Source organism: Austrofundulus limnaeus, unplaced genomic scaffold (genome assembly GCF_001266775.1).
Source record: "Austrofundulus limnaeus strain Quisiro unplaced genomic scaffold, Austrofundulus_limnaeus-1.0 Scaffold119, whole genome shotgun sequence".
Taxonomy (NCBI): Eukaryota; Metazoa; Chordata; class Actinopteri; order Cyprinodontiformes; family Rivulidae; genus Austrofundulus; species Austrofundulus limnaeus.
Window position 1 is genome coordinate 597079 of NW_013952521.1, and position 25484 is coordinate 622562.

General features: G+C 45.8%; 1 protein-coding gene across 2 annotated transcripts; it reads left to right on the forward strand.

Moving 5' to 3' along the window:
* The first annotated feature begins 829 nt into the window (after nucleotides 1–829).
* On the forward strand, nucleotides 830–25480 carry srcap (Snf2-related CREBBP activator protein). 2 transcript variants are annotated; one of them, XM_014014774.1, is made up of 34 exons: nucleotides 830–1044; nucleotides 2411–2487; nucleotides 4052–6873; nucleotides 7106–7147; nucleotides 7464–7700; nucleotides 8745–8930; nucleotides 9035–9175; nucleotides 9467–9656; nucleotides 10182–10357; nucleotides 10557–10650; nucleotides 10783–10872; nucleotides 10951–11124; nucleotides 11228–11436; nucleotides 11518–11695; nucleotides 11779–11915; nucleotides 12097–12266; nucleotides 13202–13531; nucleotides 14506–14692; nucleotides 14771–14940; nucleotides 15461–15618; nucleotides 15732–15947; nucleotides 16028–16192; nucleotides 16384–16524; nucleotides 16625–16957; nucleotides 17139–17305; nucleotides 17643–17956; nucleotides 18037–18239; nucleotides 18324–18493; nucleotides 18582–18778; nucleotides 19160–19274; nucleotides 19490–19615; nucleotides 19705–19881; nucleotides 19953–20036; nucleotides 20124–25480. In XM_014014774.1, the coding sequence occupies exons 3-34, from the start codon at nucleotides 4291–4293 to the stop codon at nucleotides 24483–24485; spliced, it is 12222 nt and encodes a 4073-aa protein (XP_013870228.1). In that variant the 5' UTR covers nucleotides 830–1044; nucleotides 2411–2487; nucleotides 4052–4290; the 3' UTR covers nucleotides 24486–25480. The 2 variants fall into 2 exon arrangements, with proteins under 2 accessions (XP_013870228.1, XP_013870229.1); XM_014014775.1 differs by lacking the exon at nucleotides 7106–7147.
* The last annotated feature ends 4 nt before the right edge of the window (nucleotides 25481–25484 follow it).

Genomic DNA, 25484 nt, shown 5'->3' on the forward strand with positions numbered 1-25484 from the left:
TCACAACCGCTTCCATAGAATTTAAAAGGTAAAAATAATTGACATTTCAGAGCCTTGAATGTTAAGATGCTGATATAAGGTTGCACTTTCTAAAAAGAGCCTTTATAAATATATATAATCATTAGGTTATTTGTGAGTTTGTAAATGACAGTGAATTTTTATTTAAATTCATTTATTTATTTAAAAAAGCACTTATTTGGGAATATTACAGTTTKGGGATTTTTTTTTTCTTTCCACAGAAAATAACTTAAGCTTGCATCAATATAGTGACATCAAAAGGGGAAAATGTTCGCAGTGATATAAATGGCATTTTTTAAATGTTTCGAAATGTGCATGAAAAATACACCATAATCAAATCAGCTTCATAAATTGGCCAATAGATGTCCTAATTTCTAAAATGACATTGATAATTAAAAACCTTCATCAGTACTTTTTAAAAGAACACACGCATATATATTAAAATTATCTTTACAAATGTTTGCTTATATTGTATAATTTACGAAATTTGYTTGTATTTTATAAAAGGGAAGCCAAAGGAGATATTTGTAAAAAGACAAAGCACAATGTGATTTACAAGTCACAAATATTTACCCCCGCTGCAGGCTGAAATCACGTTACTAAATTCTCATCTATCTGTAAAAGTCCTGCTTAAAATTGTTAAATTTGCTATGTTTTCTCTCCACTAAAAAAAAGTATGTTTTTAGTTCAGCAGTAAATACTGAAGTTGTTCGCTGCTATTTCCCAAATTGAAGTGGCGCGCTTGACGAAATCTCGCGAGATTTCACGGTGCTGTGTACTTTGCCAGCAGCAGCGGTCCTCCACCATTTCGCTGCGTAACGTCTCCTCCCCGCGACCGCTACATTCTGCGCCGAAACCCAGTCTCTCCCGGTCCGGATTTTAACTTCTTCCCACAGACCTAGGTTTACCTCGTTGGGTACCGAGAGACGGTTTGGACTGCTGGGATCACGGATTGAGGACGATTTTGAACGGATGACGACTCCTTCAACGAGAATTTAGTAAAAGAAAATCAGTCGAAAAATTCAGGTAGGTGGGAACTTAAGATGGCGGCCTTGAGAGGGAGGGGGGCAAGGAGGAAGTAATAGGGGGACGTGAAGGAGGCTCGACCGGACGACAGGACGCAAACGGACTGCGTTTGATTTGGTTTATTTTAATTACGTCGTGTTTTTACTACAATACAGGACTGTAAGTTACAAGCAGTAACACGAACAAATCCATACATAATAGCGYGTATCGAAATTAAAGACTAATGAATGGTTTATTGTCCCGCGTCGCTTTAAAAGATCCGCTGGTGAGACTTTGTTGACCCCCCTTAAACACCCCATCAAAACCATTGCAAAATTTATATGAAACTTTTTAACAGCGTTCTGTGCATTTTTATACATTAATTTTAAAGAAACAGCAGTGAATGTCTGAGAAATAAATATTTAAACTTGAACAATTTTAGAGATTTGACCCCACGAAGTGACGTCACCAGCGAATGCCCCCTTCCTCTCTGTAGTGCATGCAGGGAGCGGGTTTTAATGAGACTTTTTTTTTTTTTTTAAAGGTTTTTGTCTCATTGTATCGCAACTTATCAAATGTCTGAAATAAACGTGAGATTTAAAGCTGAAACATTACGTAACAGTGGGAGGGAAGGCAGGGGCGCCTGCGCATGATACGAACGCACCCTGCTAACTTGCTTTTCCTTTTTCGTGCCACACAGCCAGTGTTATTGTAGAGGCTAACGTTAGCCGGCTAACCACTAGCCTGACCGGCGATGTTAGGCGTTAACTGCGCCTACAGCGAGCACTTGGAGCTTGTTGCCACACTCGCATTGGGAAGGAAAAGTCGATTTTTTTTTCTYAGAGTCACATGATCTGCGCAACCGGTGAACACACACGCACCCCCCGATTAAAGACCAGTGTGGATTTCCACGTACAACCTGCCACATTAAAGGGAACCATAGACTGAGTGAGTCGAGGTCCCGGTCGCCGGCAGCCTGCGAGCGCGTGTTTGCGCGATTCCCAGCAGCTTCCTGTGGGCGACTGCAGCAAATTCAACTTGGAGCTGCTCCACCGACAGTGTTATTTATTTATTTTTATTACTGCTGCAATGTTGCCCGATAAAACACATCAACTCACCCCGCAACTGTAGCAGTAGCTGACCAGAATGGCTGTTGTTGCTAATTTATCAACTCACGCATCGTGAAACTTGTTTTATTAATGCCATTATTAAGTGAAGCCTGTTTGACCTTTAGTGGCCAAACCGAAACATAGTTTATCATTTTTACAGTGCGGCAGATTCAGTAAAAAGGTTCAGTAGAGTTTTTTTCCCTTTCCTTTTTATTTTTTGGTGACATGTTAATTTATGAACAGAGTTACCATCTCATGTTTTTTCTTGCTTCCCCCAGAATATGTGGAAGGGATCCTAATTTCAGCATCCTGGAAGTAGAAAGCACAGAAGACCTGTGTCTCACTCCACAGTCAGGTGAGAAGTTGCTTTACACTAATAATGCCCTGATGACACTTAAATGGTTAATTTTTCTAAGGGTTTAGTTTGAATCCAACCAGTAGTTCATGGGGTATTTTACTAACAGGCAGACAAACACACGTGCAAAATGTTGCCTTCAGTAGTTTTCTCACTCACTCCCCTAAATATGTCTGGGTCTAAGTTTTGTTCCCGGTTTGTGCTTTTACTCATGCCTAAAGGTGGCAACGTATTTTATATTTCCACTGCATGATAAGTTTTGACGTAAAGTTTACGTTCAGACGTACAGTGGTTGATGCCTCAAAGCTAAGAGGTCTGGGTTCAATCCCCTGTTTGGACTCAGGGTCTTGCTCTGCAGAGCTTGCATTTTCTCCTCGGTYTTGTTTGGGTTTTGTCCGGGTGGGCCGGTTTCCCCCAACAGTCTAAAAACATGCTGGTGAATCGTAGTATGCTTTGCGATGTCCAAACATGAAGTAGTTTAAAACATTGTATAAAACAATGATTATGGAATATCATATTTGAATAATCATTATTATTGTTGCTATCACTTTTTATTATTGTTGTTGTTATTATTATTGTTTATGTGACTGACTGAACAGGATGATAGAGGAGTTCACCTAAACTTTGAAACAACCAGACCTCTGACGTTAAACAATCATTGACGCTCCCACTTTTTAAATCTCTTTCAGCAACACATCTGTTGTCATCGATTTTTAACACAGCTAAAGTTCTTATTTCTCTGATGTTTTTACTCATCTTTTTTTCTGTTTGCTGTGAATATCTCTGTGTTTMTTGTAGCATTGTTTATCTTCATTTTATGCTTCGATAATTGGTTTAAATTGTGWAGAGCTTTGGTCAGCTGCTGTTGTTTTAAATGTGCTATACAAATAAAATTGAAATTGACATTTATGGAAGTCACTTTATCCTTTTTATTTGTTTCATTTTTATTGTATATAAAAGATAAACTTTAAAGTTTGTTGGATTCATTATTTTGTAAGAAATTACGAATCATCTTCTTGATGGCAAGGGATGGAAATAAGGTTGCAGGAGAAGAGGCTGGCTAACTCCTTTCAGTGTATGATTATTGTATATTTGTAATCTTTCTGTTACTTTTGTAGCTATATTCAATTAAACTTATTAAGAAAAGGCGCCGAGAGCATTAGTTGTTCTGCAAGGTGTTCAGTCTAAATTTTTGACTCTGTTACTTTTGGTCACAAGTTCAAAACCATGATCTTCTTCATACAAAATGATCAAACTGTTTACCACTACCAAACATTTAAAAACTTTAATTTGTTTACAGTTTTGTCTGAGTCAGACAAAACTCAGTCTACTGTTTCTGTCCTGTCTCTTACCTGTAAGTGCTGCTGGGTGGCACCTGAGTAGAGTGAACAGGAGGCGGAGTTTGATGTGAAATGTATGCTGTGGACATAGCAATAATTTAACTACATCATATTGAGGACAGTGACTTTTTTGCAATGATGAATTGATGATTAACAAAAAGACAAAAAGAATGCTTGTGCCAGATACCCATCTACTCTGTTAACTGAGTGTATGTCCCCCACAGGTGCGGTGTGTAGCCGGAGCACCACAGAGGAAGGAAGGTCTGGGGAGGAGGCGGAGCGGCAGCGTGCCTCTCCGGCTGTGGATGTGCTGGGTGGCAACCCCCAGGCTGCACAGAATGTGGCTGGGGAGTCACCTCGGCTTGCCCCGCAGCCGGTCGCAGCTGCCCCCCGCCCAGTCCCTTCGTTCACAAACCCCTTTACCGTGCCACTGCCGGACAACAGCAACTCTTTGTTCCCCAGCATGGAGACCACCCTTCCCGGGACTCTGCCGAGAGGCGACTTCAAGAACACCATTTCACAAGAGGTCTGTGCTGAGGAGAGCGTCGCTGCAGATGCAAGATCTTTGCCAACGTCCCTCACAGAGGACTGCAGCTCCTCTGCTGAGGAGCAAAGACTTCCAGCTCGTCCTCTCACATCGCAGGTTGACGGCACAATCCAAGAGCTTCAATACGGGTCACAAACTGTTAAAGAAAAAAGCAACTCAAATAGTCAGGCTAAGCAGATTCAGCCAGCTCAAAGTGCTGGACCTGTTGTTATTACAAAGGAGAAACAGTCCATCACCTTGGAATATAAAACAGGAACAAACGTGGAGCTTTGTGGAAGAATTCCATGTGTCCACACAAGTCAGAGCAGCCATAAACCTCCACCAAGCGCTGCAGAGTCAGCAGGTCATCAACAGGACTCAAAGTCTGCACTCCCTCCTTTTCCCGCTGATAATACAGACAATAAACAAACTGACCAGTCAAAAACACAACCTAAAACTGTCAGAGAGATCTCAGACGAAGCTACGGAAACACAGAAAGCAAACTCTTCGGAATCAGTTGAGACCTTTAAGTATGTTGAGAAACAACCTCATACGGCTAAAATACCTGAGGCCTCAAAGGCTACAGAGTCTTCACACGGATTATACTCTTCTAGAAAAGAAAGCTCGGTGTCCACCTGCAGCCCCCTCAACACAGAACAAGCAGGGGCGACGCAGAGAAGCGACGCAAAGAATGAACAAACTGACACCACTGCCTCCTCATCTGACTTCAAAATGCTGCCAGGGTTCTCCTCTTCCAAGGAGAGCCCCTCGAATCCTGTTAAGGGGTCCTCTCTGCCTGACCCAAACCTGCTAGTTTCACTGCAGGCAGGAACATCTCATACCTCACATCAGGTCCCCTCAACAAAGACGTCTCTGATTGCTGAGATCATGCACTCTGGCGACGCTCAAGAAATCGTGGTTGTGCGGGAGGAAGCGCACATCAGCGGAGGATGGTCCAACATGCACCTGAATCAGAATTACCTCCTGCAGAGAGAAGACGGCAGCGTCTGCAGAGCTGCTATTGTTAACGAACTGTCGACCGGGGAGCCCAAGCTGTACGAAGGAAGTGTGCAGGCGGGCATGGAGCTCGACTCGCAGCCGGTGGAGGTGTATGAGTTCTGTGGCCTGGTGGAGGAGGTCGCTGAGGAGACAGTGTGTGTTGGCAGCAGTGTGCAGATACCTCACTCTCCRGGATACGAGGTGAACCTTTTCAACGCGTTACTGGAAAACGCAGACGAAGACTTCGAGCCGTCTATTCACACAGTTAACGAAAACGAAACCATCATAATTTCCCAGCAGTCTTTGCCTTCATCTAGTGATGATAACATGTCCATAGAAAACACAGGAGTGGCTGCAGTTGGACACCATTTAGTCTTAAACCCAAACCAAGCTATTGAAATGGCACACTCTAGAGAGGTTTGTTTAGTTCAAGTTGCTGCTGTCACATCTGACTCATTCACTGTTGAACAGACAGACACTACTACACAAACTGGGCCACATTGTTCACAAGTCAATGCAGCGCAGTCAGACTTGACAGAGGTGAGCGGTTCTGCTGCAGTCCAAACGGTTTCTCCAAAACAGAAAGCAGAAGCAACAGCTGGCTCATTAGCTCTTTTATCTCCACTGGTCGCCGGTGAGGACGCGGTGATGCAGTCGTCCACTGCTGTTTCCTTACACATTTCTACATGTGTAGAAAATCAGACCCCAGGGTTCACTGTTGTAAGTGCCATCAAGCCTGAGGTCTGTTCTAATGACGGAACCAAAGTTTCTCCTTTGACTCCATCGCAGTGTATTCAGAAAGCTGCTGTGGCCACAAAAAGAAAACCAGGAGCGCCCTGCGCCACTTATTCCCCCGGTCTTATAAATCCAAACCTGCTGCTGCTTAAACCAGGAGAAACTCCTCTCCTGAAACATCCTTCCTCCCTTTTGGCAAAGGTGTCCAGGCACCAGAATGTGGACAGCAAGCTGGCCAATGCCCACAGCTCTTTGTCTGGCACAGTGTCTGAGGAGTGCCTTCAACAAACAGTCTCAGCAGCAGACTCTCTATCTGCAGCTCCGAGCAGCCGGAAAGATCAGTGCTCCGTCGATGAAACGTCAGCTTCTGTAGAAGACCAGCAGCCTGCGTCGAGTGCACCAGTCACACCCGCAGCTTCGACGAGCAACTCCGAGGCCTTAACCTTTGTTGAAACKCCAACAAACGAGGAAAATCCCTCACCTCAAAGTCTGGAAACGCCCCCTGAAGCCACCTCGCCCGCTGGTCCTGACGCCCTTCGCACTCTCCCTGCATCAGAGGAGAAGGAAGAAGAAGAAGCTGTGACTTCACCCGCCAATCCCAACAATGCCAACAGTTACCCCGACGATGCAGAGGAGGAGAGCGACGACTCGGAGCAGGACGAACCGATGGGAGAAGGCGAGGTCCACGAGGYGATGTCAGGACAGGTTAGCAGTCCTGAAGAAGACAGCGATGACGATCCCGACCCTGRCAAAGACGACATGACCACTCCCAGCTCTTCACACAAGGTAGCAGTTGCAGTCATTTACACAACTAATCCATACAGGAAATGAGACAAATGGTACWTTTTTWAAAAAATATATATTTGGTGCAGTATTACATTTGGACGCACCTAACTGTGTTAGTCTGGAAACTCATTTAAAAACAATCATTCTGCAATCATGTGATCAGTGTTTTTTGTCATGTAGTGATTTATTTATTTTTAAGTTGGCCGCATGCTAAGCCATGTGTGTTTTCCAGCATGGACAGAGCAGGACAGACAGACAGGCACTGTTTCTTAAGGTAAGCAGCTGTAATCAGACACTCAGAGAAGCTCACCGTTACAGGTCATTCATGGGCACATCTTACTCCAGCACTGGACAGTTTTTTTTGTGTTGTTGTTTTGCCTTTAGCTGCTTCATTATTGCATGAGGTGAACAGTCTTAACAGAAAAACACTGGGCAGTGTGTAATTTTGAACAATTSTCACTTTTATTTTTTCAAATTTGTTGCACTTTTAATCTTCTGCTCTAACAATATTCACACATGCAACATTGTGCTTACAAAATCACTTGGCGGGRGAAAAATAGTTTCCCTAATTGTTCTGTTTCCACTCTCAGGTGCGCCAGTGGATCTCTGATCGAGTCACAGTCAATTCCTCTCCCGCCTCGCCCTCCACCTCCTCGTCCACCTCTGACTGGACAACTCGTCGACGGGACAAAGTCTCGCCCCTCAGAGGTCCACACGGCAAGTTTGTTTCTCCTTCCGCTCTGAGTTCCTCGTCCCCACCAGACCAGGGCTCGTCTCACCGGTCTCGTGGTGAACGTCACACAGACATGGCAGAGCTGGCGAAACATGTAAGTGTGCCTCAACATGTAATGATGTTGACAAACTGTTCACTCACAGCGTGACCACACAACTTCCTGGTCACTTGGTCATAAACACTCTGAACTCATTAAAGGGATCCACGATTAGTTGTAACATTAGACTTTATTTGATAAACACATATTTTAACTGTAAAATAAAAACTGTAAAAATACTGTAGGCTGTTTAGTTTTGTAAATTTTTGGAAATATATTTTAACATGGACGGAGCCATTTTATTTACACACAGCATTCTGGGTAAATGATGACGTAGAAAAGTCCTCGGTGTGAGCGAGCTATATCCACCCTGAAGGTTAATCTTGGACAATATCTGACGATTGGCTCTTTTAAATGAAACCAGAGAGCGTTGACAGAGAGGAGAAGGTAGAAATGACTCAGCCTGTAACTGAAAATACGGACGGAGGACAACAGTTTAGCTTGTTAGTTTGCCATGCTAGTGTTGAGCTAATACTTATAAGGCAAAATAGTGTTGGCGCTAAAGCTAACAGGCTAAGCTGAGGTTCTTCTTCCATGAAGCAGCTCTGTTGTCCTCCATCCATATTTTCAGTTACAGGCTGAGTCATTTCTACCTTCTCCTCTCTGTCAACGCTCTCTGGTTTCATTTAAAAGAGTCGATCATCAGATATTGTCCAAGATTAACCTTCAGGGTGGATATAGCTTGCTCACACCGAGGACCTATCCATGTCATCATTTACCCAGAATGCTTTGCATATAAATAAAATAGCCCCATCAGTGTAATTTTTTTTAAAATTTAGTTTAAAATGATAAAAACTAAACAGCCTACAGTATTTTTACAGTCTTTATTTTACAGTTAAAATAAATGTTTATCAAATAAAGTCTAATGTTACAACTAATCGTGGATCACTTTAAGACTGCAGCTGATAAATTCCCTGTTTCCTCAATGTTTTTGCAATTTCAAGTCACCATCTTGTCTCTACTGATCACAGTGAGATGTCACCCTTACTGGATAATTTCATAGACTTCGTTGACCGACTGGTTTGTTCTTGTGTCCTGTAGGAAGCAGAGATCGAGCATCGAACCCATGCTCTGAAGCGAGATGGTTTCTGGTCAATGAAGCGTCTCACTCGTCTAACGGAGCCGCCGCGGCCCAAAGTTCACTGGGATTACCTGTGTGAGGAGATGCAGTGGCTCTCTGCTGATTTTGCTCAAGAAAGACGGTGGAAGAGAGGAGTGGCCAGGAAGGTAACGTTTATTACCGATCTCTGATTTGTTGAGTCTCTGAAGGATCAGGACCAGCGTTGTATTGTTGTAAATAGTCAAGACGTCTTCTGTTGATGTATTATCAGGTGGTTCGTATGGTGATGCGGCACCATGACGACCTGAGGCAAAAAGAAGAAAAAGCCAAACGAGACGAGCACGCCAAAATCAGACGAGTTGCCTCTTCGATTGCGAAGGAAGTCCGGGCGTTCTGGAGCAACGTTGAGAAGGTAGACCTCTTGGCTCAGCTTTTAGCTTAAAAYGCTGTTATAAAATAAATAGTGGCAACCTTGCATAAAAAAATAACAATTTGATTCATGTTCATATATTTTACCACATTATCTCATTTTTATTGTGAGACTTGAAATTTTCCCACGTTTTCCTCACTCCTCTTTCTCTACAGTTGTCAACACACTTTTATTTCAAAATGYTAGTTTTAGGTTTATTTATGACTTTATTGAATTTACCAAGTGAAAGGTGCCTGTTTTTCAAAGAAGTGCTGTCCTGTTTTCTGTGTGAAGGTGGTGCAGTTCAAGCAGCAGTCCAGACTGGAGGAAAAGAGGAAGAAGGCTTTGGACCTTCAGCTCGACTTCATCGTGGGCCAAACCGAAAAGTACTCAGACCTCCTCAGCAAGTCACTAGCACCCGTCAAGCCTCTTGAGACCGCCRCTTCTCCCCAAAGAACTCTTCCCCCTCCCGTCGACGAAGAAGGTAAAACGTTTTTCCTTTAAGCGTCGTCTCTTTATAGTCCTTTCTGTCAACTTGTTACGAGAGCTTTCAGACCCGATTCAGTGGGTCAGACAGAAATGCTGTCATAGCAACGCACCAGCGACTGAAAGTCCCTAAGCACACGCAGAGGTAGACTGCTTYATAGAAACAAAAAGCTGTTCATCCCTGTCGAGGTCACTGCTCCTATGATTTATGTTCTTGAAGTTGTRTGAAATTTTCCCCGACTAGCTGAGAGCAGATCTTTTATTTAAAAACGAGTCCAAGAATTACAGAGCAGAGAGAAGTAATGTGTGCAGAGCTCTGAGCCTAATGCTGCGTGGCGCCCATCAGGTTGGAGAGTCGTCAAACCTGTGAGACGAGTCTGCTGCGCATGTCAGCTGTGACATTTGATTTCAAACGTGTGGAGGCGAGCGCTGAATCGAGTTCATTTTCCTATTTTCCTCCTTAGAAAAAATTTTTGTCTTTTTTTTTTTAATAATGAGGGTTAAAAAACATCTCTTTCTGCAGACCGAGACTTTGAGCCTCCTTGTGAGGAGGAGGATGATGAAGAGACCATAGAGGTTGAGGAGCAGCAGGAGGGCAATGATGCAGAGAGTCATCAGAGAGAGATTGAGCTGCTGAAGGAAGAGGGCCTGCTGCCTCTGGACCAGCTGCTCAGCACGCTCAAACTGCCACCTCCAGAGGTACCACCACTCCGTCAAATTAGTCACAAAMAAGACCGATTTTAAATATCCAGCTTTTAATCCTCAACTCTTTACTTTAGAACACATGTTTATTACACGTTTATTACACAGGATGGTGCTTCAGTTGTTGTGGTTGGTTTAAATGCTGTAACTGACTGCAGATGTTTGCATGTTTCTGTACTCGCTGTTTGAAATGTAGGACTCTGGCTCCGAGGAGGAATGCTCAAATGAATCATCTTCATCAGAGGAAGAGGAGGAGGAAGACAGAGAATTCACRGCCAATGAAGAAGATGGTAAGAATAACTCAAGATGTTTAAAAGGTTTTACACTTCGACATTTAATCATTTTACAGTTATATTTTGTAATCTCTGAAATAAAATAGTTCCCTGCTCTTATTTTCTGTTTATTTATTTATTTCACTTCAGCTGAGGATGAGGAGGACACCATTGCAGCTCAGGAGAAGGTTGAAGGGAATGTCAATCATGCTGAGGAACTGGATGATTTGGCCAAAGAAGGTAAGCGTCGTGTCTTGTCCTTTCTTTTCTTTTCTTTTCTTTATACTTTTTTTTTTCACATTTCTGCTCATCTTTCAGGCGATATGAGTCTCGAAGATCTCCTGGAGAAGTACAAAGGAGCGTATGCGTCAGACTTCGAGGATCCTTCTGCTTCTGGCTCCAAAGTGAGCTCTGAATCRGAGGTGTCTGGGGATGAAGAGGTGGAGAACGAAGAAGATGAGAGCGACGTGGAAAGCAACACTTCTTCCTCAGGTACCAACGCGCCGAGAATCAAAAATCATCTCATTCGAGTCGATCTGTTTTCTTTAAAGACAAAGATGTGGGAACTTTGGGGTCACATGTTCGAACTCTTAAGTTTCTGCAGGAGACAGCGCAGAGGATGAAGAGACTGAGATTGATGAAGATGATGATGATGAGTGTGGAGACGAAGGGATGGAGCTTCTGCTGAAAGAGGGAGACCACAGCCCTCCTTCCTCCGGCTCACGGCCAAAGAAAGAGATCAGCCATATTGCTGCGACAGCAGAGAGTCTGCAGCCTAAAGGCTACACTCTGGCTACGACCAAGGTCGGGTTTAAACGTTAAGAACATCTTTTTATGTCTTTTAATTGTATYGTTTTAAATTTCTTGTTCTTTTCCCAACAAAAGGTAAAGACACCCATCCCGTTCCTGCTTCACGGCACGTTACGAGAATAYCAGCACATCGGGCTGGACTGGCTGGTCACCATGTACGAGAAAAAACTGAACGGGATCCTCGCGGATGAGATGGGTCTGGGTAAAACCATCCAGACTATCGCTCTGTTAGCTCACCTGGCTTGTGAGAAAGGTAACAGACGTGAAGTGATTTTTCTACTGACAAYTCTAAGATTCACGTTAAGATTCTGATCTGCCTTTTGTATTTTTTTGTAGGGAACTGGGGTCCTCATCTCATCATTGTTCCCACCAGCGTGATGCTAAACTGGGAGATGGAGCTGAAGCGCTGGTGTCCAGGGTTTAAAATCCTCACCTACTTTGGCAGTCAGAAGGAGAGAAAATTAAAGAGACAGGTAAAAATACATTTATCTTCTGACACTAGTTTAGCTAAATTAAATTAAACTAAATTAATGTGATAAAAGTGAAAATTTCTAAGGAGAAACGGATTTTATTTTTTTATGGTTTTCTACAATAGATGAGAAACAAAAAAATGAAGTCCAGTCGGTTTTCCCCCTCTCCCATTTCTTCTCTCAGGGTTGGACGAAACCTAATGCTTTCCACGTGTGCATCACATCGTACAAGCTGGTTCTGCAGGATCACCAGGCCTTCAGACGGAAGTCGTGGCGTTATCTGATCCTCGACGAGGCTCAGAACATCAAAAACTTCAAGTCCCAGCGCTGGCAGAGCCTGCTGAACTTTAACAGGTCTGTAGAACCTCAACAGACTCACGCAAAGTGGGAGTGACACGTTTTTATGTAAAAAAAAGTTTAGGATGAGTCTAGAAACTAAAACGGCTCCAGCTGTTAATCTTTTTTTCACTTGAAAAAAATCCTCCAGAGATTTAAACGGTTTAAGTTTTTTTCTTTAATGAAATAAGCTTTTGTCAGCTAATCTKCAGAACTGAAACTGTTTGTTCTTTCCAGAACGGCTGAAATAGTCATTTGGCTGGAGRTTTAGCTCCAGCTGGTGGTAGTTTCTCACTCAGACAGGGCTCTGTGCACAGCAGGAGGTGCTTACAGTTTTATCATGTACAGTCGTTCACCCCAGGATCTTCTCTGCAGATCTACAGGAAGCAGATGGAGAGGAAAAGTGAGCACCTGTGTGAACATCAGACACAACTTTAATGAAAAATCAAAGCCATTATTCTGTTTGCTAAGGTGGATTATCYGCAGCAGCCATCTTGACTCAAAACTTTAAAAGTTTATCAGTTAGAGCTGTGTGATAAACACAGCAGGCAGTAACTAATGATGAGGAGGAAACTTGTTCAGAAGATATAAGGTCTCTGGAGTTGGAATGAGCTCGACTCATTTTCAGATTTATACTCTGAGGTGATGTGTCTCTTTCTGGTGACTGTTCAGAGTCCGAGCTGCAGAAATCTGGACCATCTGCAGACAAAAGGACAGAAACAGGCTGACGCTGAAATGATAAAAGCTGCACCGATCCAGTCTTGAAGTGATTAAAAAATGAGATTTTTCTCTCAGCAGTAGAACAGAACTAGAAAATTAAAAATGTGACTTTAATAGTTTATATTTATAGAAATGTTTCCAAATAAATTTGCCCAAATCGTATTAAATAGGAAGTAATCGGCAACAGTTGTTAAATACTAAAAAAAAAACATTTTACCATCTACCCCTCACAGCCACCGGCGCCTGCTGCTGACAGGAACTCCTCTGCAGAACAGCCTGATGGAGCTCTGGTCCCTCATGCACTTCCTCATGCCCCACGTCTTCCAGTCCCACCGCGAGTTCAAGGAGTGGTTCTCCAACCCGCTCACGGGGATGATCGAGGGCAGCCAGGAGTACAACGAGGGCCTGGTCAAGAGGCTCCACAAGGTGCTGAGGCCCTTCCTGCTCAGGAGGATCAAGGTCGACGTGGAGAAGCAGATGCCCAAGAAGTACGAGCACGTGGTGCGCTGCCGCCTCTCCAAGAGGCAGAGGTTCCTCTACGACGACTTCATGGCACAAGCCTCGTGAGTAGAGAAATTACAGCTCAATGATACAATAAACAATGTATTTTTTATATAATTCAACATACGGCTGCAACAGTTAGTCAACATAATGAAAATTAGTTGACGCAGCATTTTAATGTTGGCGTGTCAAATTATTTACCCATGTAAATATTAATTTGTAATTGCAATTCATGAACTGCTGGAGCAGGAGGTGTGCCCACAGGAAGCATAGATTAATCATTTACCAATTTACACTTTGAAGAAATAATCACAGATTAGTCGACTATCAAAATAGTCATTAGTTGCAGCCCTAATTCAATGATTGTATCATTTAATATATAGTGTTGAAGTTTAGGGAAAAGCATGCAAATTACAAAAACTATTTTTGATTTACAAAAAAAGCTGTAAGAATTATTCATTTTAAACTTTATGATTATTTAGTAATTATTCTATCAGTTGAAATTATTGATGTTTTTATGATTTGGTTGATCATGGTATTTTACTAGTTATAATATTACCTGTAAATATTCAGATAAAATTTAATAAGAGTCTATAAAATGYTAAGGGAAAAGAGATCTTTAAAAATCCTCCATTTGGGATGTGTTTTAAAAGAACGATGTACTTCAGTTCAAAGATAAGTTTATGGAATAGTCCTGATGATGATATTAAAATTTCCAAAATGATTTATAGGTTTAAAAGGATGAGAGTTAATTTAATGAAAAAAAAAAAAAAAAACGATACTAAGTAGTATGAATCAAATTAAACTGTAGTTCAAACAACATGGGAAGGACCTGGTGCTGTTTTTTATTTTTATTTTTAGTTTTAATCATTGTTTAAATTAAGTTTTGTTTAAAAAAGGGGTGGGGGGCAGGCTTTTTCATATAATTTTTAACTTTTTTATGAATATAGGTTTTTCTTTTGTTTTAATGAATGAATAAACAAATAATAAAAAAAACTATTTTTAATTAAGGGCTCATTTTCTGTCTGGTTCACAGAACTCGGGAAACACTGGCCAGTGGTCACTTCATGTCTGTGATTAACATCCTCATGCAGCTCCGTAAAGTGTGCAACCACCCCAACCTGTTTGACCCACGGCCCATCCAGTCCCCCTTCATCACGCAGCGCATCGTCTTCCACACGGCCTCTCTGGCGCAGGAGGCTCTGGAGGTCCCTCCTCTGAAGGTGAGCCGAAAGAAAACCGAAGCTTCAGTTTCATCATGAAATCATTCCTGACAAAGGTTTGTTTTTGTTTTCTGTCAGCGTTGCGACCTTTCCATGTTCGACCTCGTCGGTTTGGAGAGCCGTGTGTCTCGTTACCAGGCAGACGTGTTCCTGCCGCGTCACAAGGTCAGTCGCCAGCTGATCCAGGAGATTATGGAGTCCCCAGAACCCCCTCCAAGACCCAAACCGATCCGCATGAAGGTCAACAGGTACGAGCTGCAGCTAATATAACTTAGAACTTTTTAAAGCTTTTTATTTTCTCTCTGCTGGGAAATAAGTCATCAGTTTAAACATAGGATTTTGAATACCTGGACTTGTTTATGAATTTTATTTTGTTTATTTTTTAAAGTCTTTTAGGTCAGTGGTCCCCAAAGTTGGGGTTGGGACCCACAATGGGGTCCTGAAACATCAATGTGGGGTCCTGAAAATATTTTCTGAATCAATTACACTAAAAAAATGACAGCATGTTTTGCCTTTGTTGTTACAAAATAATAAGATTAGTGTACTTAAAATTAACAAAAAAATAATGTAATAAATAAAACTATGCCCTTGTTTATTTGACGTGAAAACAATGTTTATCAACCGACAACAGCTGGGGGCTCAGATCTCTGCTGCTTTTATTTTGTAGGTCAAAAGTTGAAAAGTTTGGGAACCACTGATTTAGGTTATTAAGAGTAAAACTTCACTGAGTGTGATTTTAGTTTTTTAAAACAAACGTTTTCTCTTCAGGATGTTCCAGCCGCCTCCCAAAGGTGACAATCGGTCCGTTCTGCTAATGAACAAACCCACCTGCTCAGTTCCTCCTGCAGCTCAGACCCCCAAACCTCCTCCAGTCACTGAGGTCACCACACCTCCTCCTACTCCTCCTGCTCCTGCAGTTCAGCAAGGCAAGTGGAGGAAAATAAAACTATATAAACAAAAAGTGTTGAAGATTTTAGGAGGGGAAAGACTTGAATGTATAAACCTGTATAATTAAAACAATTCTTTGTCTTATTTGTAGTTGTGTGTTCGGTGGCCCCCACACCACCACCTCGCCCCCCGATCAATCCCACTCCTCAGACTGCAGTGAGATCCAGCACTCCGAAACCAGTTCTGACTGTACGACCCCCTATCGCTCCTGTTGCAGCCAGTGTTCCAGTTCACCAGAGTCCACACCCCAGCACCATCATGCCCCAGAGGGTTTTACTTAGTCCCGACATGCAAGCAAGGCTGCCTTGTCAGTAGATTCGTTAAAGTAAAGGGTTTGAAGAAGACTGGCCTGGCATGAGTTTTCTAACCATCGTCTTCCTTCCTCAGCTGGTGAGGTGGTGAGCATCGCCCAGCTGGCTTCTTTGGCGGGCCGGCCGGTGTCGTCCTGTCAGGGCAGCAAACCCGTCACCTTCCAGCTTCAAGGGAACAAACTCACTCTGTCCGGAGCTCAGATCCACCAAGTCCCAGCTGCGGCGCCACGTCCAGTACAAGGTTGGTCACCCTGTGGTTCCTAAAGTTTGGGTCTGGAGCCCAATCTGGGTCATGAAACTTGAAGTAGAGTTCTTAAATTGTTTTTACACTACATTTAGTTAAGTTTCACTCAGATAYTTCAAGTTTATTTCACTGAATTATAAACCTGAACAGAAAGACATTTTGATCAGATTCCCTCTTTTGCCTTGCAGGTAATGTGATGCACCTGGTTTCCGGTGGCATCCAGCATCACCTCATCAGCCAGCCGGCCCAGTTGAGTGTTCAGACAACAACCAGCACACCTGCTGCTGCTCCCTTTGCAAACAAGCTGCCGCTCAGTTCCTCACCTCAAGGTATTTTACAGGTTACTGGTTTCTTTACATTACCTTTCTCAGCAGAGCTCAGCATCAGAATCAGACAGATTTTCTGATTGGTTTTCCTGTTTAATTTCAGTCCCCTCGCCCATGGTGAACAGCCCCGGGGTGGTGAAGATCGTCGTGCGTCAGTCAACAGGCAAGGAGGGTGGGCCTGTGCCCACGCTGGCTGTGGCTCCTTCCCCGCGCGTTGCTCCCCAGGCGCCATCCCCCTCCCTGCATCCCCACGCCAACACTACCCCTATGAGGAGCACAGCTCCCATACAGATCGCCCCACGCACCCCCGGTCCTGCTACTGCCCACTACACCATAGCTCCTGTGAGACACCCGAGCTCAACCCCAAACCAGCCCCAGACCCCGCATCCTGTCCTCAAAGTAGTTCAGCAGCCTCCACCCAGCACCGAGCAGCCAGGTGAGAGTGCACGCTTCAGCTGACAGCAGGTCTGCAAGCAGAGCTCCAGAAAATCACCTTCTAGAAAGAAAAACACTGTTCCAGGTTTTTAAAATCTGAAGAGATGTCTGTTGAGTTTTATATTACACCAAAACAAAATAGTTTGTGCAAAGCTGTCTGTGCTGTGCTGTCTTATTTCCAGCTCAGGCAACTTCCTCGCCGTCTGTGTCCAAATCTTCAGTGGCACCACGGGACAGCAGCAGCACTCAAACACCCGTTTCCACAAAGTCAAAGCCCAGTGTTCGTCCAAAACCCAACCCTCCAGCCAGGAGACTCCCTCGTCCACCTTCACGCTCTCCTTTCCACTTGGTAAGTCTGCTCATATTTACAAGCCTCAACTTAAAGCTTCAAATCTAAAAATACAACCGTGACAAGTTGAACCAAATGGGTTTTGAAGTCACTTGCTGCACGTTATAATTTCCTGGTAGAAAAAAAAGACTTGACTTCCTGACTTTGAAGCATCTTTATAGTTTGTGCTCAGGTGAAAACCAGGTGTTGATTGTTTAGACAGACTTCTGTAGCTGCAACGATGCTGGCTTAAATATAATTCATACATCTGTCTTCAGTTTTTAATCTCAAACATTATCTTTGCTGTTTGACCAATCGGTCTTCCAGCCTTTCACTTCTCATTCCTCTGCATTAACAGTCATGGCTGGCCGACAGCGTCAGAGATCAGAGAAACAGCCGACTGGACCTCATCTTTGGAGTCAACGAGCGTCGCTGTGGGGCAAAGCCCGCCTACGGCAGAGAGGTTCTGGACTTCCTGACTTTCCTCCCTGGTCCTCATCCATCTCCAGCAGCTCTGAAGGCTGAGGGAGAGTGGGGTCGCTCGGGCCACAGCAGCTGTTTGTATGCTCAGCGGCAAAACAAGGATAACTTCTGGGTCCAGAGTCCTACTTTAAGAGAGGCTATCAGCAGCATTGAGGAACGTCTGGAGCTCCTCAATGAAATAATAGAGCGGTAAATAATCTTCTTGCTGACACACAAGACCATAACTAAGACTAAAGGTTTGTAAGCTGACTAATTGTTGTGTTTTTTAGGTTTGTGTTTGCGATTCCTCCAGTGGAGGCTCCTCCCATCTCCATGCACTGTTGCCACCCGCCTCCGTCTCTGAGTCACAAACAGGCCGTCTTCTCCTCCACACTGTCGGCTCAAGTGGCTCCGCTCACTCGCAGCCTCCATCACATCCAGTGCAACATGAGGACTCAGTTCCCCGACCTGAGGCTCATACAATATGACTGTGGTGAGTCGGGGCGGATTTTGATTTCTGCGTGTTCACCAAGAGAAGAGGAGAAGCTGCTCTGCTTCATTATTCTCCTGTTTGCAGGTAAACTTCAGACTCTCCACACTTTACTGCGGAAGCTGAAGTCTGGAGGCCACAGAGTCCTGATCTTCACTCAGATGACGCGCATGTTGGACGTGCTGGAGCAGTTCCTGAACTACCACGGGCACATCTACCTCCGACTGGATGGCAGCACCCGTGTGGAGCAGAGACAGGTCTGAACAGTTAATTCACACGTGACGAAAAAGATAAAACAGACGTGTGTGTCCAGCCCTGGTGCTTAATGTCCACCTTCACCCACAGGCCCTCATGGAGCGCTTCAACGCAGATCGACGCATCTTCTGCTTCATTCTATCAACCCGCAGCGGGGGTGTGGGGGTGAACCTGACGGGGGCCGACACGGTCGTCTTCTACGACAGTGACTGGAATCCCACCATGGATGCACAGGCCCAGGACCGCTGCCACCGCATCGGCCAGACCCGAGACGTCCACATCTACAGGTGACTCATTTAATGACTGAATCACTCAAATCTGAATATATAATTTCACGTTCATCCAGTTTATTTGGATTAAAATCAGTAAAAGTGTTGTTGCAGAGGCGTTTTACAGAAATTAGACAAATCAAGAAGTTATTTTCTTTTTAATGGCTGCAGTTCTACATATTTGCTGATAACTTTCTGTCTAGTTTTTCTGCACAGAAAGTGTTAAAGATCAGATTTGTCTGGAAAAAATATACAAAAGCCAGCAGCTGATGGAAAATATGCTGGAAAAATAAAAACTGCTCATGTTTCTGTGCTTTAGAAAAGGAAGCTCCAGATATGTTGGAAACAATGAGTCAAGAGACATGGTTGAGTGATGATTTATTTTTTTCCTACATTTAGGTTAATCAGCGAGCGCACAGTGGAGGAAAACATTCTGAAGAAAGCCAACCAGAAAAGGATGCTGGGAGATATGGCGATCGAAGGCGGGAACTTCACCACAGCTTTCTTCAAGGAGGTATCGTTTTTCCCACTCACTCAGTCAGAATAAAATGAATCACTGGGTTTAATTAAATAAACGTGTGGGTGAGAGCTTGTTGATGCACCATCCACTGCAGATCCTGTTGAACCTGACCTGTTTTGTTGCTGAGGGTACCAAAAGAGCAACCTTTTACTGAGAATTAGCGTGGATAGTCATAATTTTACGTAATGATCTAATAAACTGTCTTTTAGCAAACGATCCGAGAGCTGTTTGACGTCAACGACGGGGAGAAGCGGGAGGTGGCGGTGGAGCTGTCTGTGCCTCCGGCTGAAGATGAAGAAGGTGTCAACAAGCAGAGCACCACCATTCTGGAGCAGGTTAGAAACGGATATTTTATCTTATTTTAGCTTTTTCCTCAACATGTCAAACATGACCCGAGAACCGAATCAACCCTGAAATGTTTCAGGCTCTGTGTCGAGCTGAGGATGAGGAGGACATCGTGGCAGCCTCTCAGGCCAAAGCAGAGCAGGTGGCGGAGCTGGCAGAGTTTAACGAGAACATCCCGCTGGATGACGGAGGGGAGCAGGAGGAGGTGGAGGAGCTCTCCAAGGCTGAGCAGGAAATAGCTGCTCTGGTGGAACAGGTGAGTAAAATGCAGGTGTATAAAAATAACTTGTGATGCTCAAAGTAAACACGCTTTTCTCTCATCTTTAGCTCACTCCCATCGAACGCTACGCCATGAACTTCCTGGAAGCCTCTTTAGAAGACGTCTGCAAAGAGGAGCTGAAGCAGGCTGAGGTAAGTTCTCACCTTTTATCAAAATATAAAAACAAAAGTATTTTAAACCTGTGAATCAAATATATATTTTATTGTTTTATGTTTTAGGAGCAGGTGGAAGCTGCCAGAAAAGGTCTGGACCAGGCCAAGGAGGAGGGGCTCATGCTCCACCCCGCCTCCGACGAAGACGACGACGACTTCCTGTCGACGCCGGCTTCCTCTGAACCCACTCAGCCAGCTCCTGCCCGGCGTGGACGCAAACCCAAGGACAAGACGCTCACCTCCACGAGGACCAGCGGTCGACTCCGTGGAGCGTCGCCGGAACCCGAGCCCGAGCCAAGAGAAGTTCCCGAGAGACTCCGGCGAGGACGAGGAGCCGCCAAAGACGCCGCCGCATCTCCAGCCACGTCCCGAACAGATCTGAAAAATCTAAACAGACCTCAGGAAACCTCCACAACTTTAAAGGCCTCGTCTCCCATCAGAGACCAGACCACGAAGACCAGGACTCAACCGACCCGCTCCCATCCCGGCCCCTCGCCTTCATCTCCGACGAGCTGCCCTCCTGCAGGGAAACAGCCAGGCGAGGAGGAGACAGAGAGGAGGATGTCCGAGTCCTCGTTAGACTCCAGCTGTGCAGCGGACCATCTGAACAGAGATGAGGACAGTAAAGACCACAGCCCCATGTCCCCCACCTCCACTTCCCGCTCACCTCGCAAACGCCAGTCAGCTGACGACGAGGTGCTGCGGGGCCTGACCGACGACTCCCCGTCCGCCAAAGTCCTGCGGAAACTTCCAGGGAGGCTGGTCACCGTGGTGGAGGAGAAGGAGCCACGGAGAAGGAGACTGAGAGGAAGTGGATGTTCCTCCGAGGAGGCGACACCTGAGGAGAACGCTGCTGAAGCTACAGACGAGCCAAACAGAGACCCCTTTACGCTAACTCCAGACGAAAAGACTAAAGTCACCCCCGAGGACCAGGACTCTACCCCGAGTTCATCCATGCACCTGCATCCGGTCCGAGGCTACCCTCCTTACTCCCCTCCACACCTCTCCCCCGACATGCCCGTCCTCAGGAACCTTCCTGTGCGCCGCAGGCTGGAAACTGAGTCTCGTCTGGCCGCTCAGCTCGGGGAGCAGCAGCTCCTGGGTCGAGGGAGAGGAGCGACTCAACCCAAGAAAACTGAACCGATGCCAGGCAAAGACGCCACTGCAGCTTCCACAGAGTCCAGCGTTAATTCTCCTCCTGTGCCTATAAAAAGGAAAAGGGGCCGGCCCCCTAAAATTGTTACTTTGGCAATGGAGCCTGTTAGTAGAATGACTCTGCCCACCTCACAGAGAGAGGATGGGACACTCCCTCAATCACCGAAACGTAAGAGGGGTCGTCCCCGCAAGGACTCGACAGTTACAGCCGATACTTCTGGAGAAGTACAGAGTTCTGGTACAAACGCAGCACAAACAGTCCCACCAGAGACCCCAACAGGTCCGGACTCCCAGCCCACCAGAGCTGAGCAAACACCAGCTCAGACCTCTGTGACAAACGCAGATCAACCTTATCCTGTTCCTCCCTCAGCAGCAGCAGCATCCATCCATGTTAGTTCTGGTCCAGATCCGAGCCTGAACCCGCCTCCTGCCCCTCAGTCCACATCTGCCACAGCTCCACCCGTCTCATCAACGTCTGAGCCCCAAACATCCACAGCTGCTGCAGAGCCGAACTCCTCCGCTTCCACAACTGTGAGACCAACAGAACCGGACTCTGACAGACCCACAACAGCTGCCGTGTCGCCCCCCTCAGCAGCAACCGCCACTACAACAGAAAGTTTCACCACTACAGAAGAATCAGAAGCTCCTGCTGCACCAGCTTCAACTTCCACTCCACCTGCCGGCCAGGAGGACGCAGCCTCAACCAGCCCGACTCTGAGTCCAGAACAAAACCCAGCAAACATCACAACTCCAGTAAAAACAGCCCAGACAAGTCCATCAAACCCCAACCAAGCTTCTGCTGCACCTCCTGCTCAAATCACAGCCCTGATCCAGTCGGTCTCAGCAGAACCACAAGCTCAGGTACCACCAGAGTCTGAAAGGTCTCCAGAAGAACCTGCTGCTCCACCCAGTCCAACCACATCAGCCCCAACACAGGAAGTCAGCCTAACTTCATCTACACCCGTCATGGCTGCAGAGACGACCAGTGAGACCCCAATGTTAGGAGCAACTTCTACAGAACCTCCTTCAGAGGCTACAACTTCTACAGAACCTCCTTCAGAGGCTACAACTTCTACTGAACCTCCTTCAGAGGCTACAACCTCTAAAGAGCCTCCTTCAGAGGCTACAACCTCTAAAGAGCTTTCTTCGGAGGCTACAACCTCTAAAGAACCTCCTTCGGAGGCTACAATTTCTACAGAGCCTCCTTCGGAGGCTACAATTTCTACAGAGCCTCCTTCGGAGGCTACAATTTCTACAGAGCCTCCTTCGGAGGCTACAACTTCTAAAGAACCTCCTTCAGAGGCTACATTTTCTTCAGAAGCTCCTTCGGAGGCTACACTTTCTACAGAAGCTCCTTCAGAGGCTATAACCTCAACAGAACCTCCAGAGGCTACGCTTTCTACAGAGCCTCCTTCAGAGGCTGCAACTTCTAAAGAACATCCTTTGGAGACTACACTTTCTTCAGAACCTCCTTCAGAGGCTACAACTTCAAAAGAACCTCCTTCAGACACTACAACTTCTTCAAAACCTCCTTCAATGGCTACAACTTCTACCAAACATCCTTTAGCAACTAAATCTACATCAACCCCAAAGGAACCACTTCCACCTGCTACTCAAACCTCGACAGACTCCACACAGGAACAGAACTCTGCATCCACTGGTGTTTGTGAAGGAACCACAGAACCAGGTCACACTGAGGCTCCACCAAAGACCGCCACACCTGCAGGTTCATCAGAGAAAAAACATTTAGCGCAGAAAGGCGACACTGATGCAGAAATGGAAGTAGACTCTGTGGAAAATTCCAACAAGGAGAAAGAGAAGCAAGAAGTGGTGAAGTCGCAGCCTAAAAGGAGGAAAGTTGAGAGTTCCTCTGAGACGAAAGAGTCTGGCAAGGACAAAGGAGGAGAAAGAAAACCCGCTCAGCAGAAAGAGAAAGCCACTGAAGATCAGAAAGCTCCGAGTCAGAAGAGATCCCTCAGCCGGCAGAGCAGTCAGGAGTCGGTGCGCTCCTCTTCGCCGTCATCTGGGAGCTCCTCATCGACCCTCACACGGCACGCTCACCATAAAAGGACTTACGAGAACCGAAATCCTGCCAAGAGGCGGCGGACTGAGGTCACTTCTGGGGGAACGGAGGAGCAGGAGCAGCAGGAGAAGAAAAAGGAGGCTGCAGAGAAGGAAACTGACGTTTCATCTCGCAGGAGGAGTTCGAGGTCCTCCTCTTCCTCGTCTGACTCTGACCGCAGCGAGAGCAGGAAGCGGCTGACGCGCTCCGCCCAGCGCCGCCTGCAGGACCAGGAGAAGGAACAGAGCAACAAGGACAGGAAGGGAGTGAAAGCAGCACATGGTTCAGACAAGAACCCCTCAAACAACTCCAACATGTCCACGGGGGGAGAGTCGGGCAGCGACACGTCTTCAGTTCGGCTCACGAGGAAGTCTGCAGGGCCTCAGCCCCCGCAGGACCCCAAACCTCCGGTGAACAGCACCCCAGCTCTGCCTCCTGAGCCTGAGGTTCTGGGGAAACGGTGCTCCGCTCTGAACGCAGCGGCCAAGCTCCTAGCCATGAAAGGCAGGGTGGACACTCCGGGACACACGCCTCGGAAAGACTCTGGAGCCAAGTCTGGATCTGACAAGAACCAAAAACCTAAAAGTGTCCCCGCCTCTCCTCAGAGCAACTCTGTCAATCCAAGTAACAATAAGAATAAGAGCAGCAAACCGTCTCCACAAGATCAGACGAGCCGCTCCGCACCTCGCTCCACCAGGCAGTGCCCCGGCGCCCTGGTTCCTCCACTGGAGGAGTACAAGAGGCCCAAACCGGAGGACAAGGACGGCGGCGGCAAGAAGACTTCGAGAGGGAAGGAGGGCGAGGCAGAAACGCGGTCTTCGTCGCGGGGCCACAGTGCCTGCAGCAGCATGAGCAGCGACGGCGAGGGCGACTGTGGCGGGCGCAGCAGCCGGAGCCGCAGCAGCAGCAACAGCAGCCAGCGAACCCGCAGCATCAGCTCCCAGAACACGGAGCGCCGCGATTCCCACACAGCCTCCTCCGGCAGCGAACGGGACCGCAGCTCCGAGCGGGCCAAGGGCGGCGACTGCAGCCAGAACCGAAAGGACGGCAGGAGGTCCCTGAAGCTCCCGCAGGAGGTGACCAGCAGCTCGGGAACCGAGGGGACCCCGGACAGGGTGCTGCGAAGCGTGGCAGCGCTGGCGGCGGTTCAGGCGCGCTCCCCCGCCGCGAGCACCCGCTCCTCATCCAACCAACAACGCAACAAAACCTGATCAGTGCCAAAGATAAAAAAAAAACTAAAGCGAAGCGAGTGTGTTGCAGAGCACGATCCAAGAACACGACCTCTGCTGCAGAAGTCCCACGCGGAGCTGGTCTCACCAGCTCAGACTGCTGGCTGGAGGCTCCGAGATGACGGTAGAAACAGAGGTGGAGTTACCCGGACATTTGGCGTAAAGTACTGTAAAACGGAGACGGGACCTGACCGTTCAAACCTTCAAGTGAGCCGTGGTGTTTAAGAAGTTGTCAGCTGCCCTGACTCGTTTCCTGTAGTCAGTCGATAAGTTATGCACATTTTTATTTCTTCTTCCAGGGTTGTGGGAAGAGAACAGGTCTGTCAGCGTGCTGGAGCCCCTTTTATTTTATTTTTCTCCACATCATTTTCTGCTTATTGGATTTATTAAAAAATCCAGCCTTGCATTTCTCATTTTGCACAAAGAAGTGACCCTTTTTTTGCTTTTTTTTTTCTTGAGTACCTTTTGATGTAGTGATACGTTTGTACATCAATTAATTGGTTCTCGGTGTCTTGCAGTGTATCTCTACAGCTTGGAAAACAAAACAAAAAAGGAGTATTAATTGAACTTGAACATGGTCTTTGAGACATTAAATCTTTTCTCCAAACAAGACAGTTTAAGTCACATATTTATATTAAAAAAAAGGTCTGATAAGAGTCTGAAACACCAGACGCTGTGGTGTTGAGCTTCTCAGAATTTAAAACGCATCCTCTTCATTAGTGCTAACAAATTATTTTTGTTTTGTCACCATGTAAAAAAAAATTAAATCAAATGCTTGGATAAAATGTGAATAAAATGAGTGGTACAGCTCCAGATGATGTAAATTGTCAGTTTAATTTTGGCAGACAGAGGTGACCGTCTTATTATTTACTATTTGTCTCTTTATTGTTGCATTCCTTTTTTTGATTCCTTGTAATTCCACGTTGTTTTACTTGAGAATTACCAAGATTACAGTTAAATAAAAAGACCAAAAGTGATTTT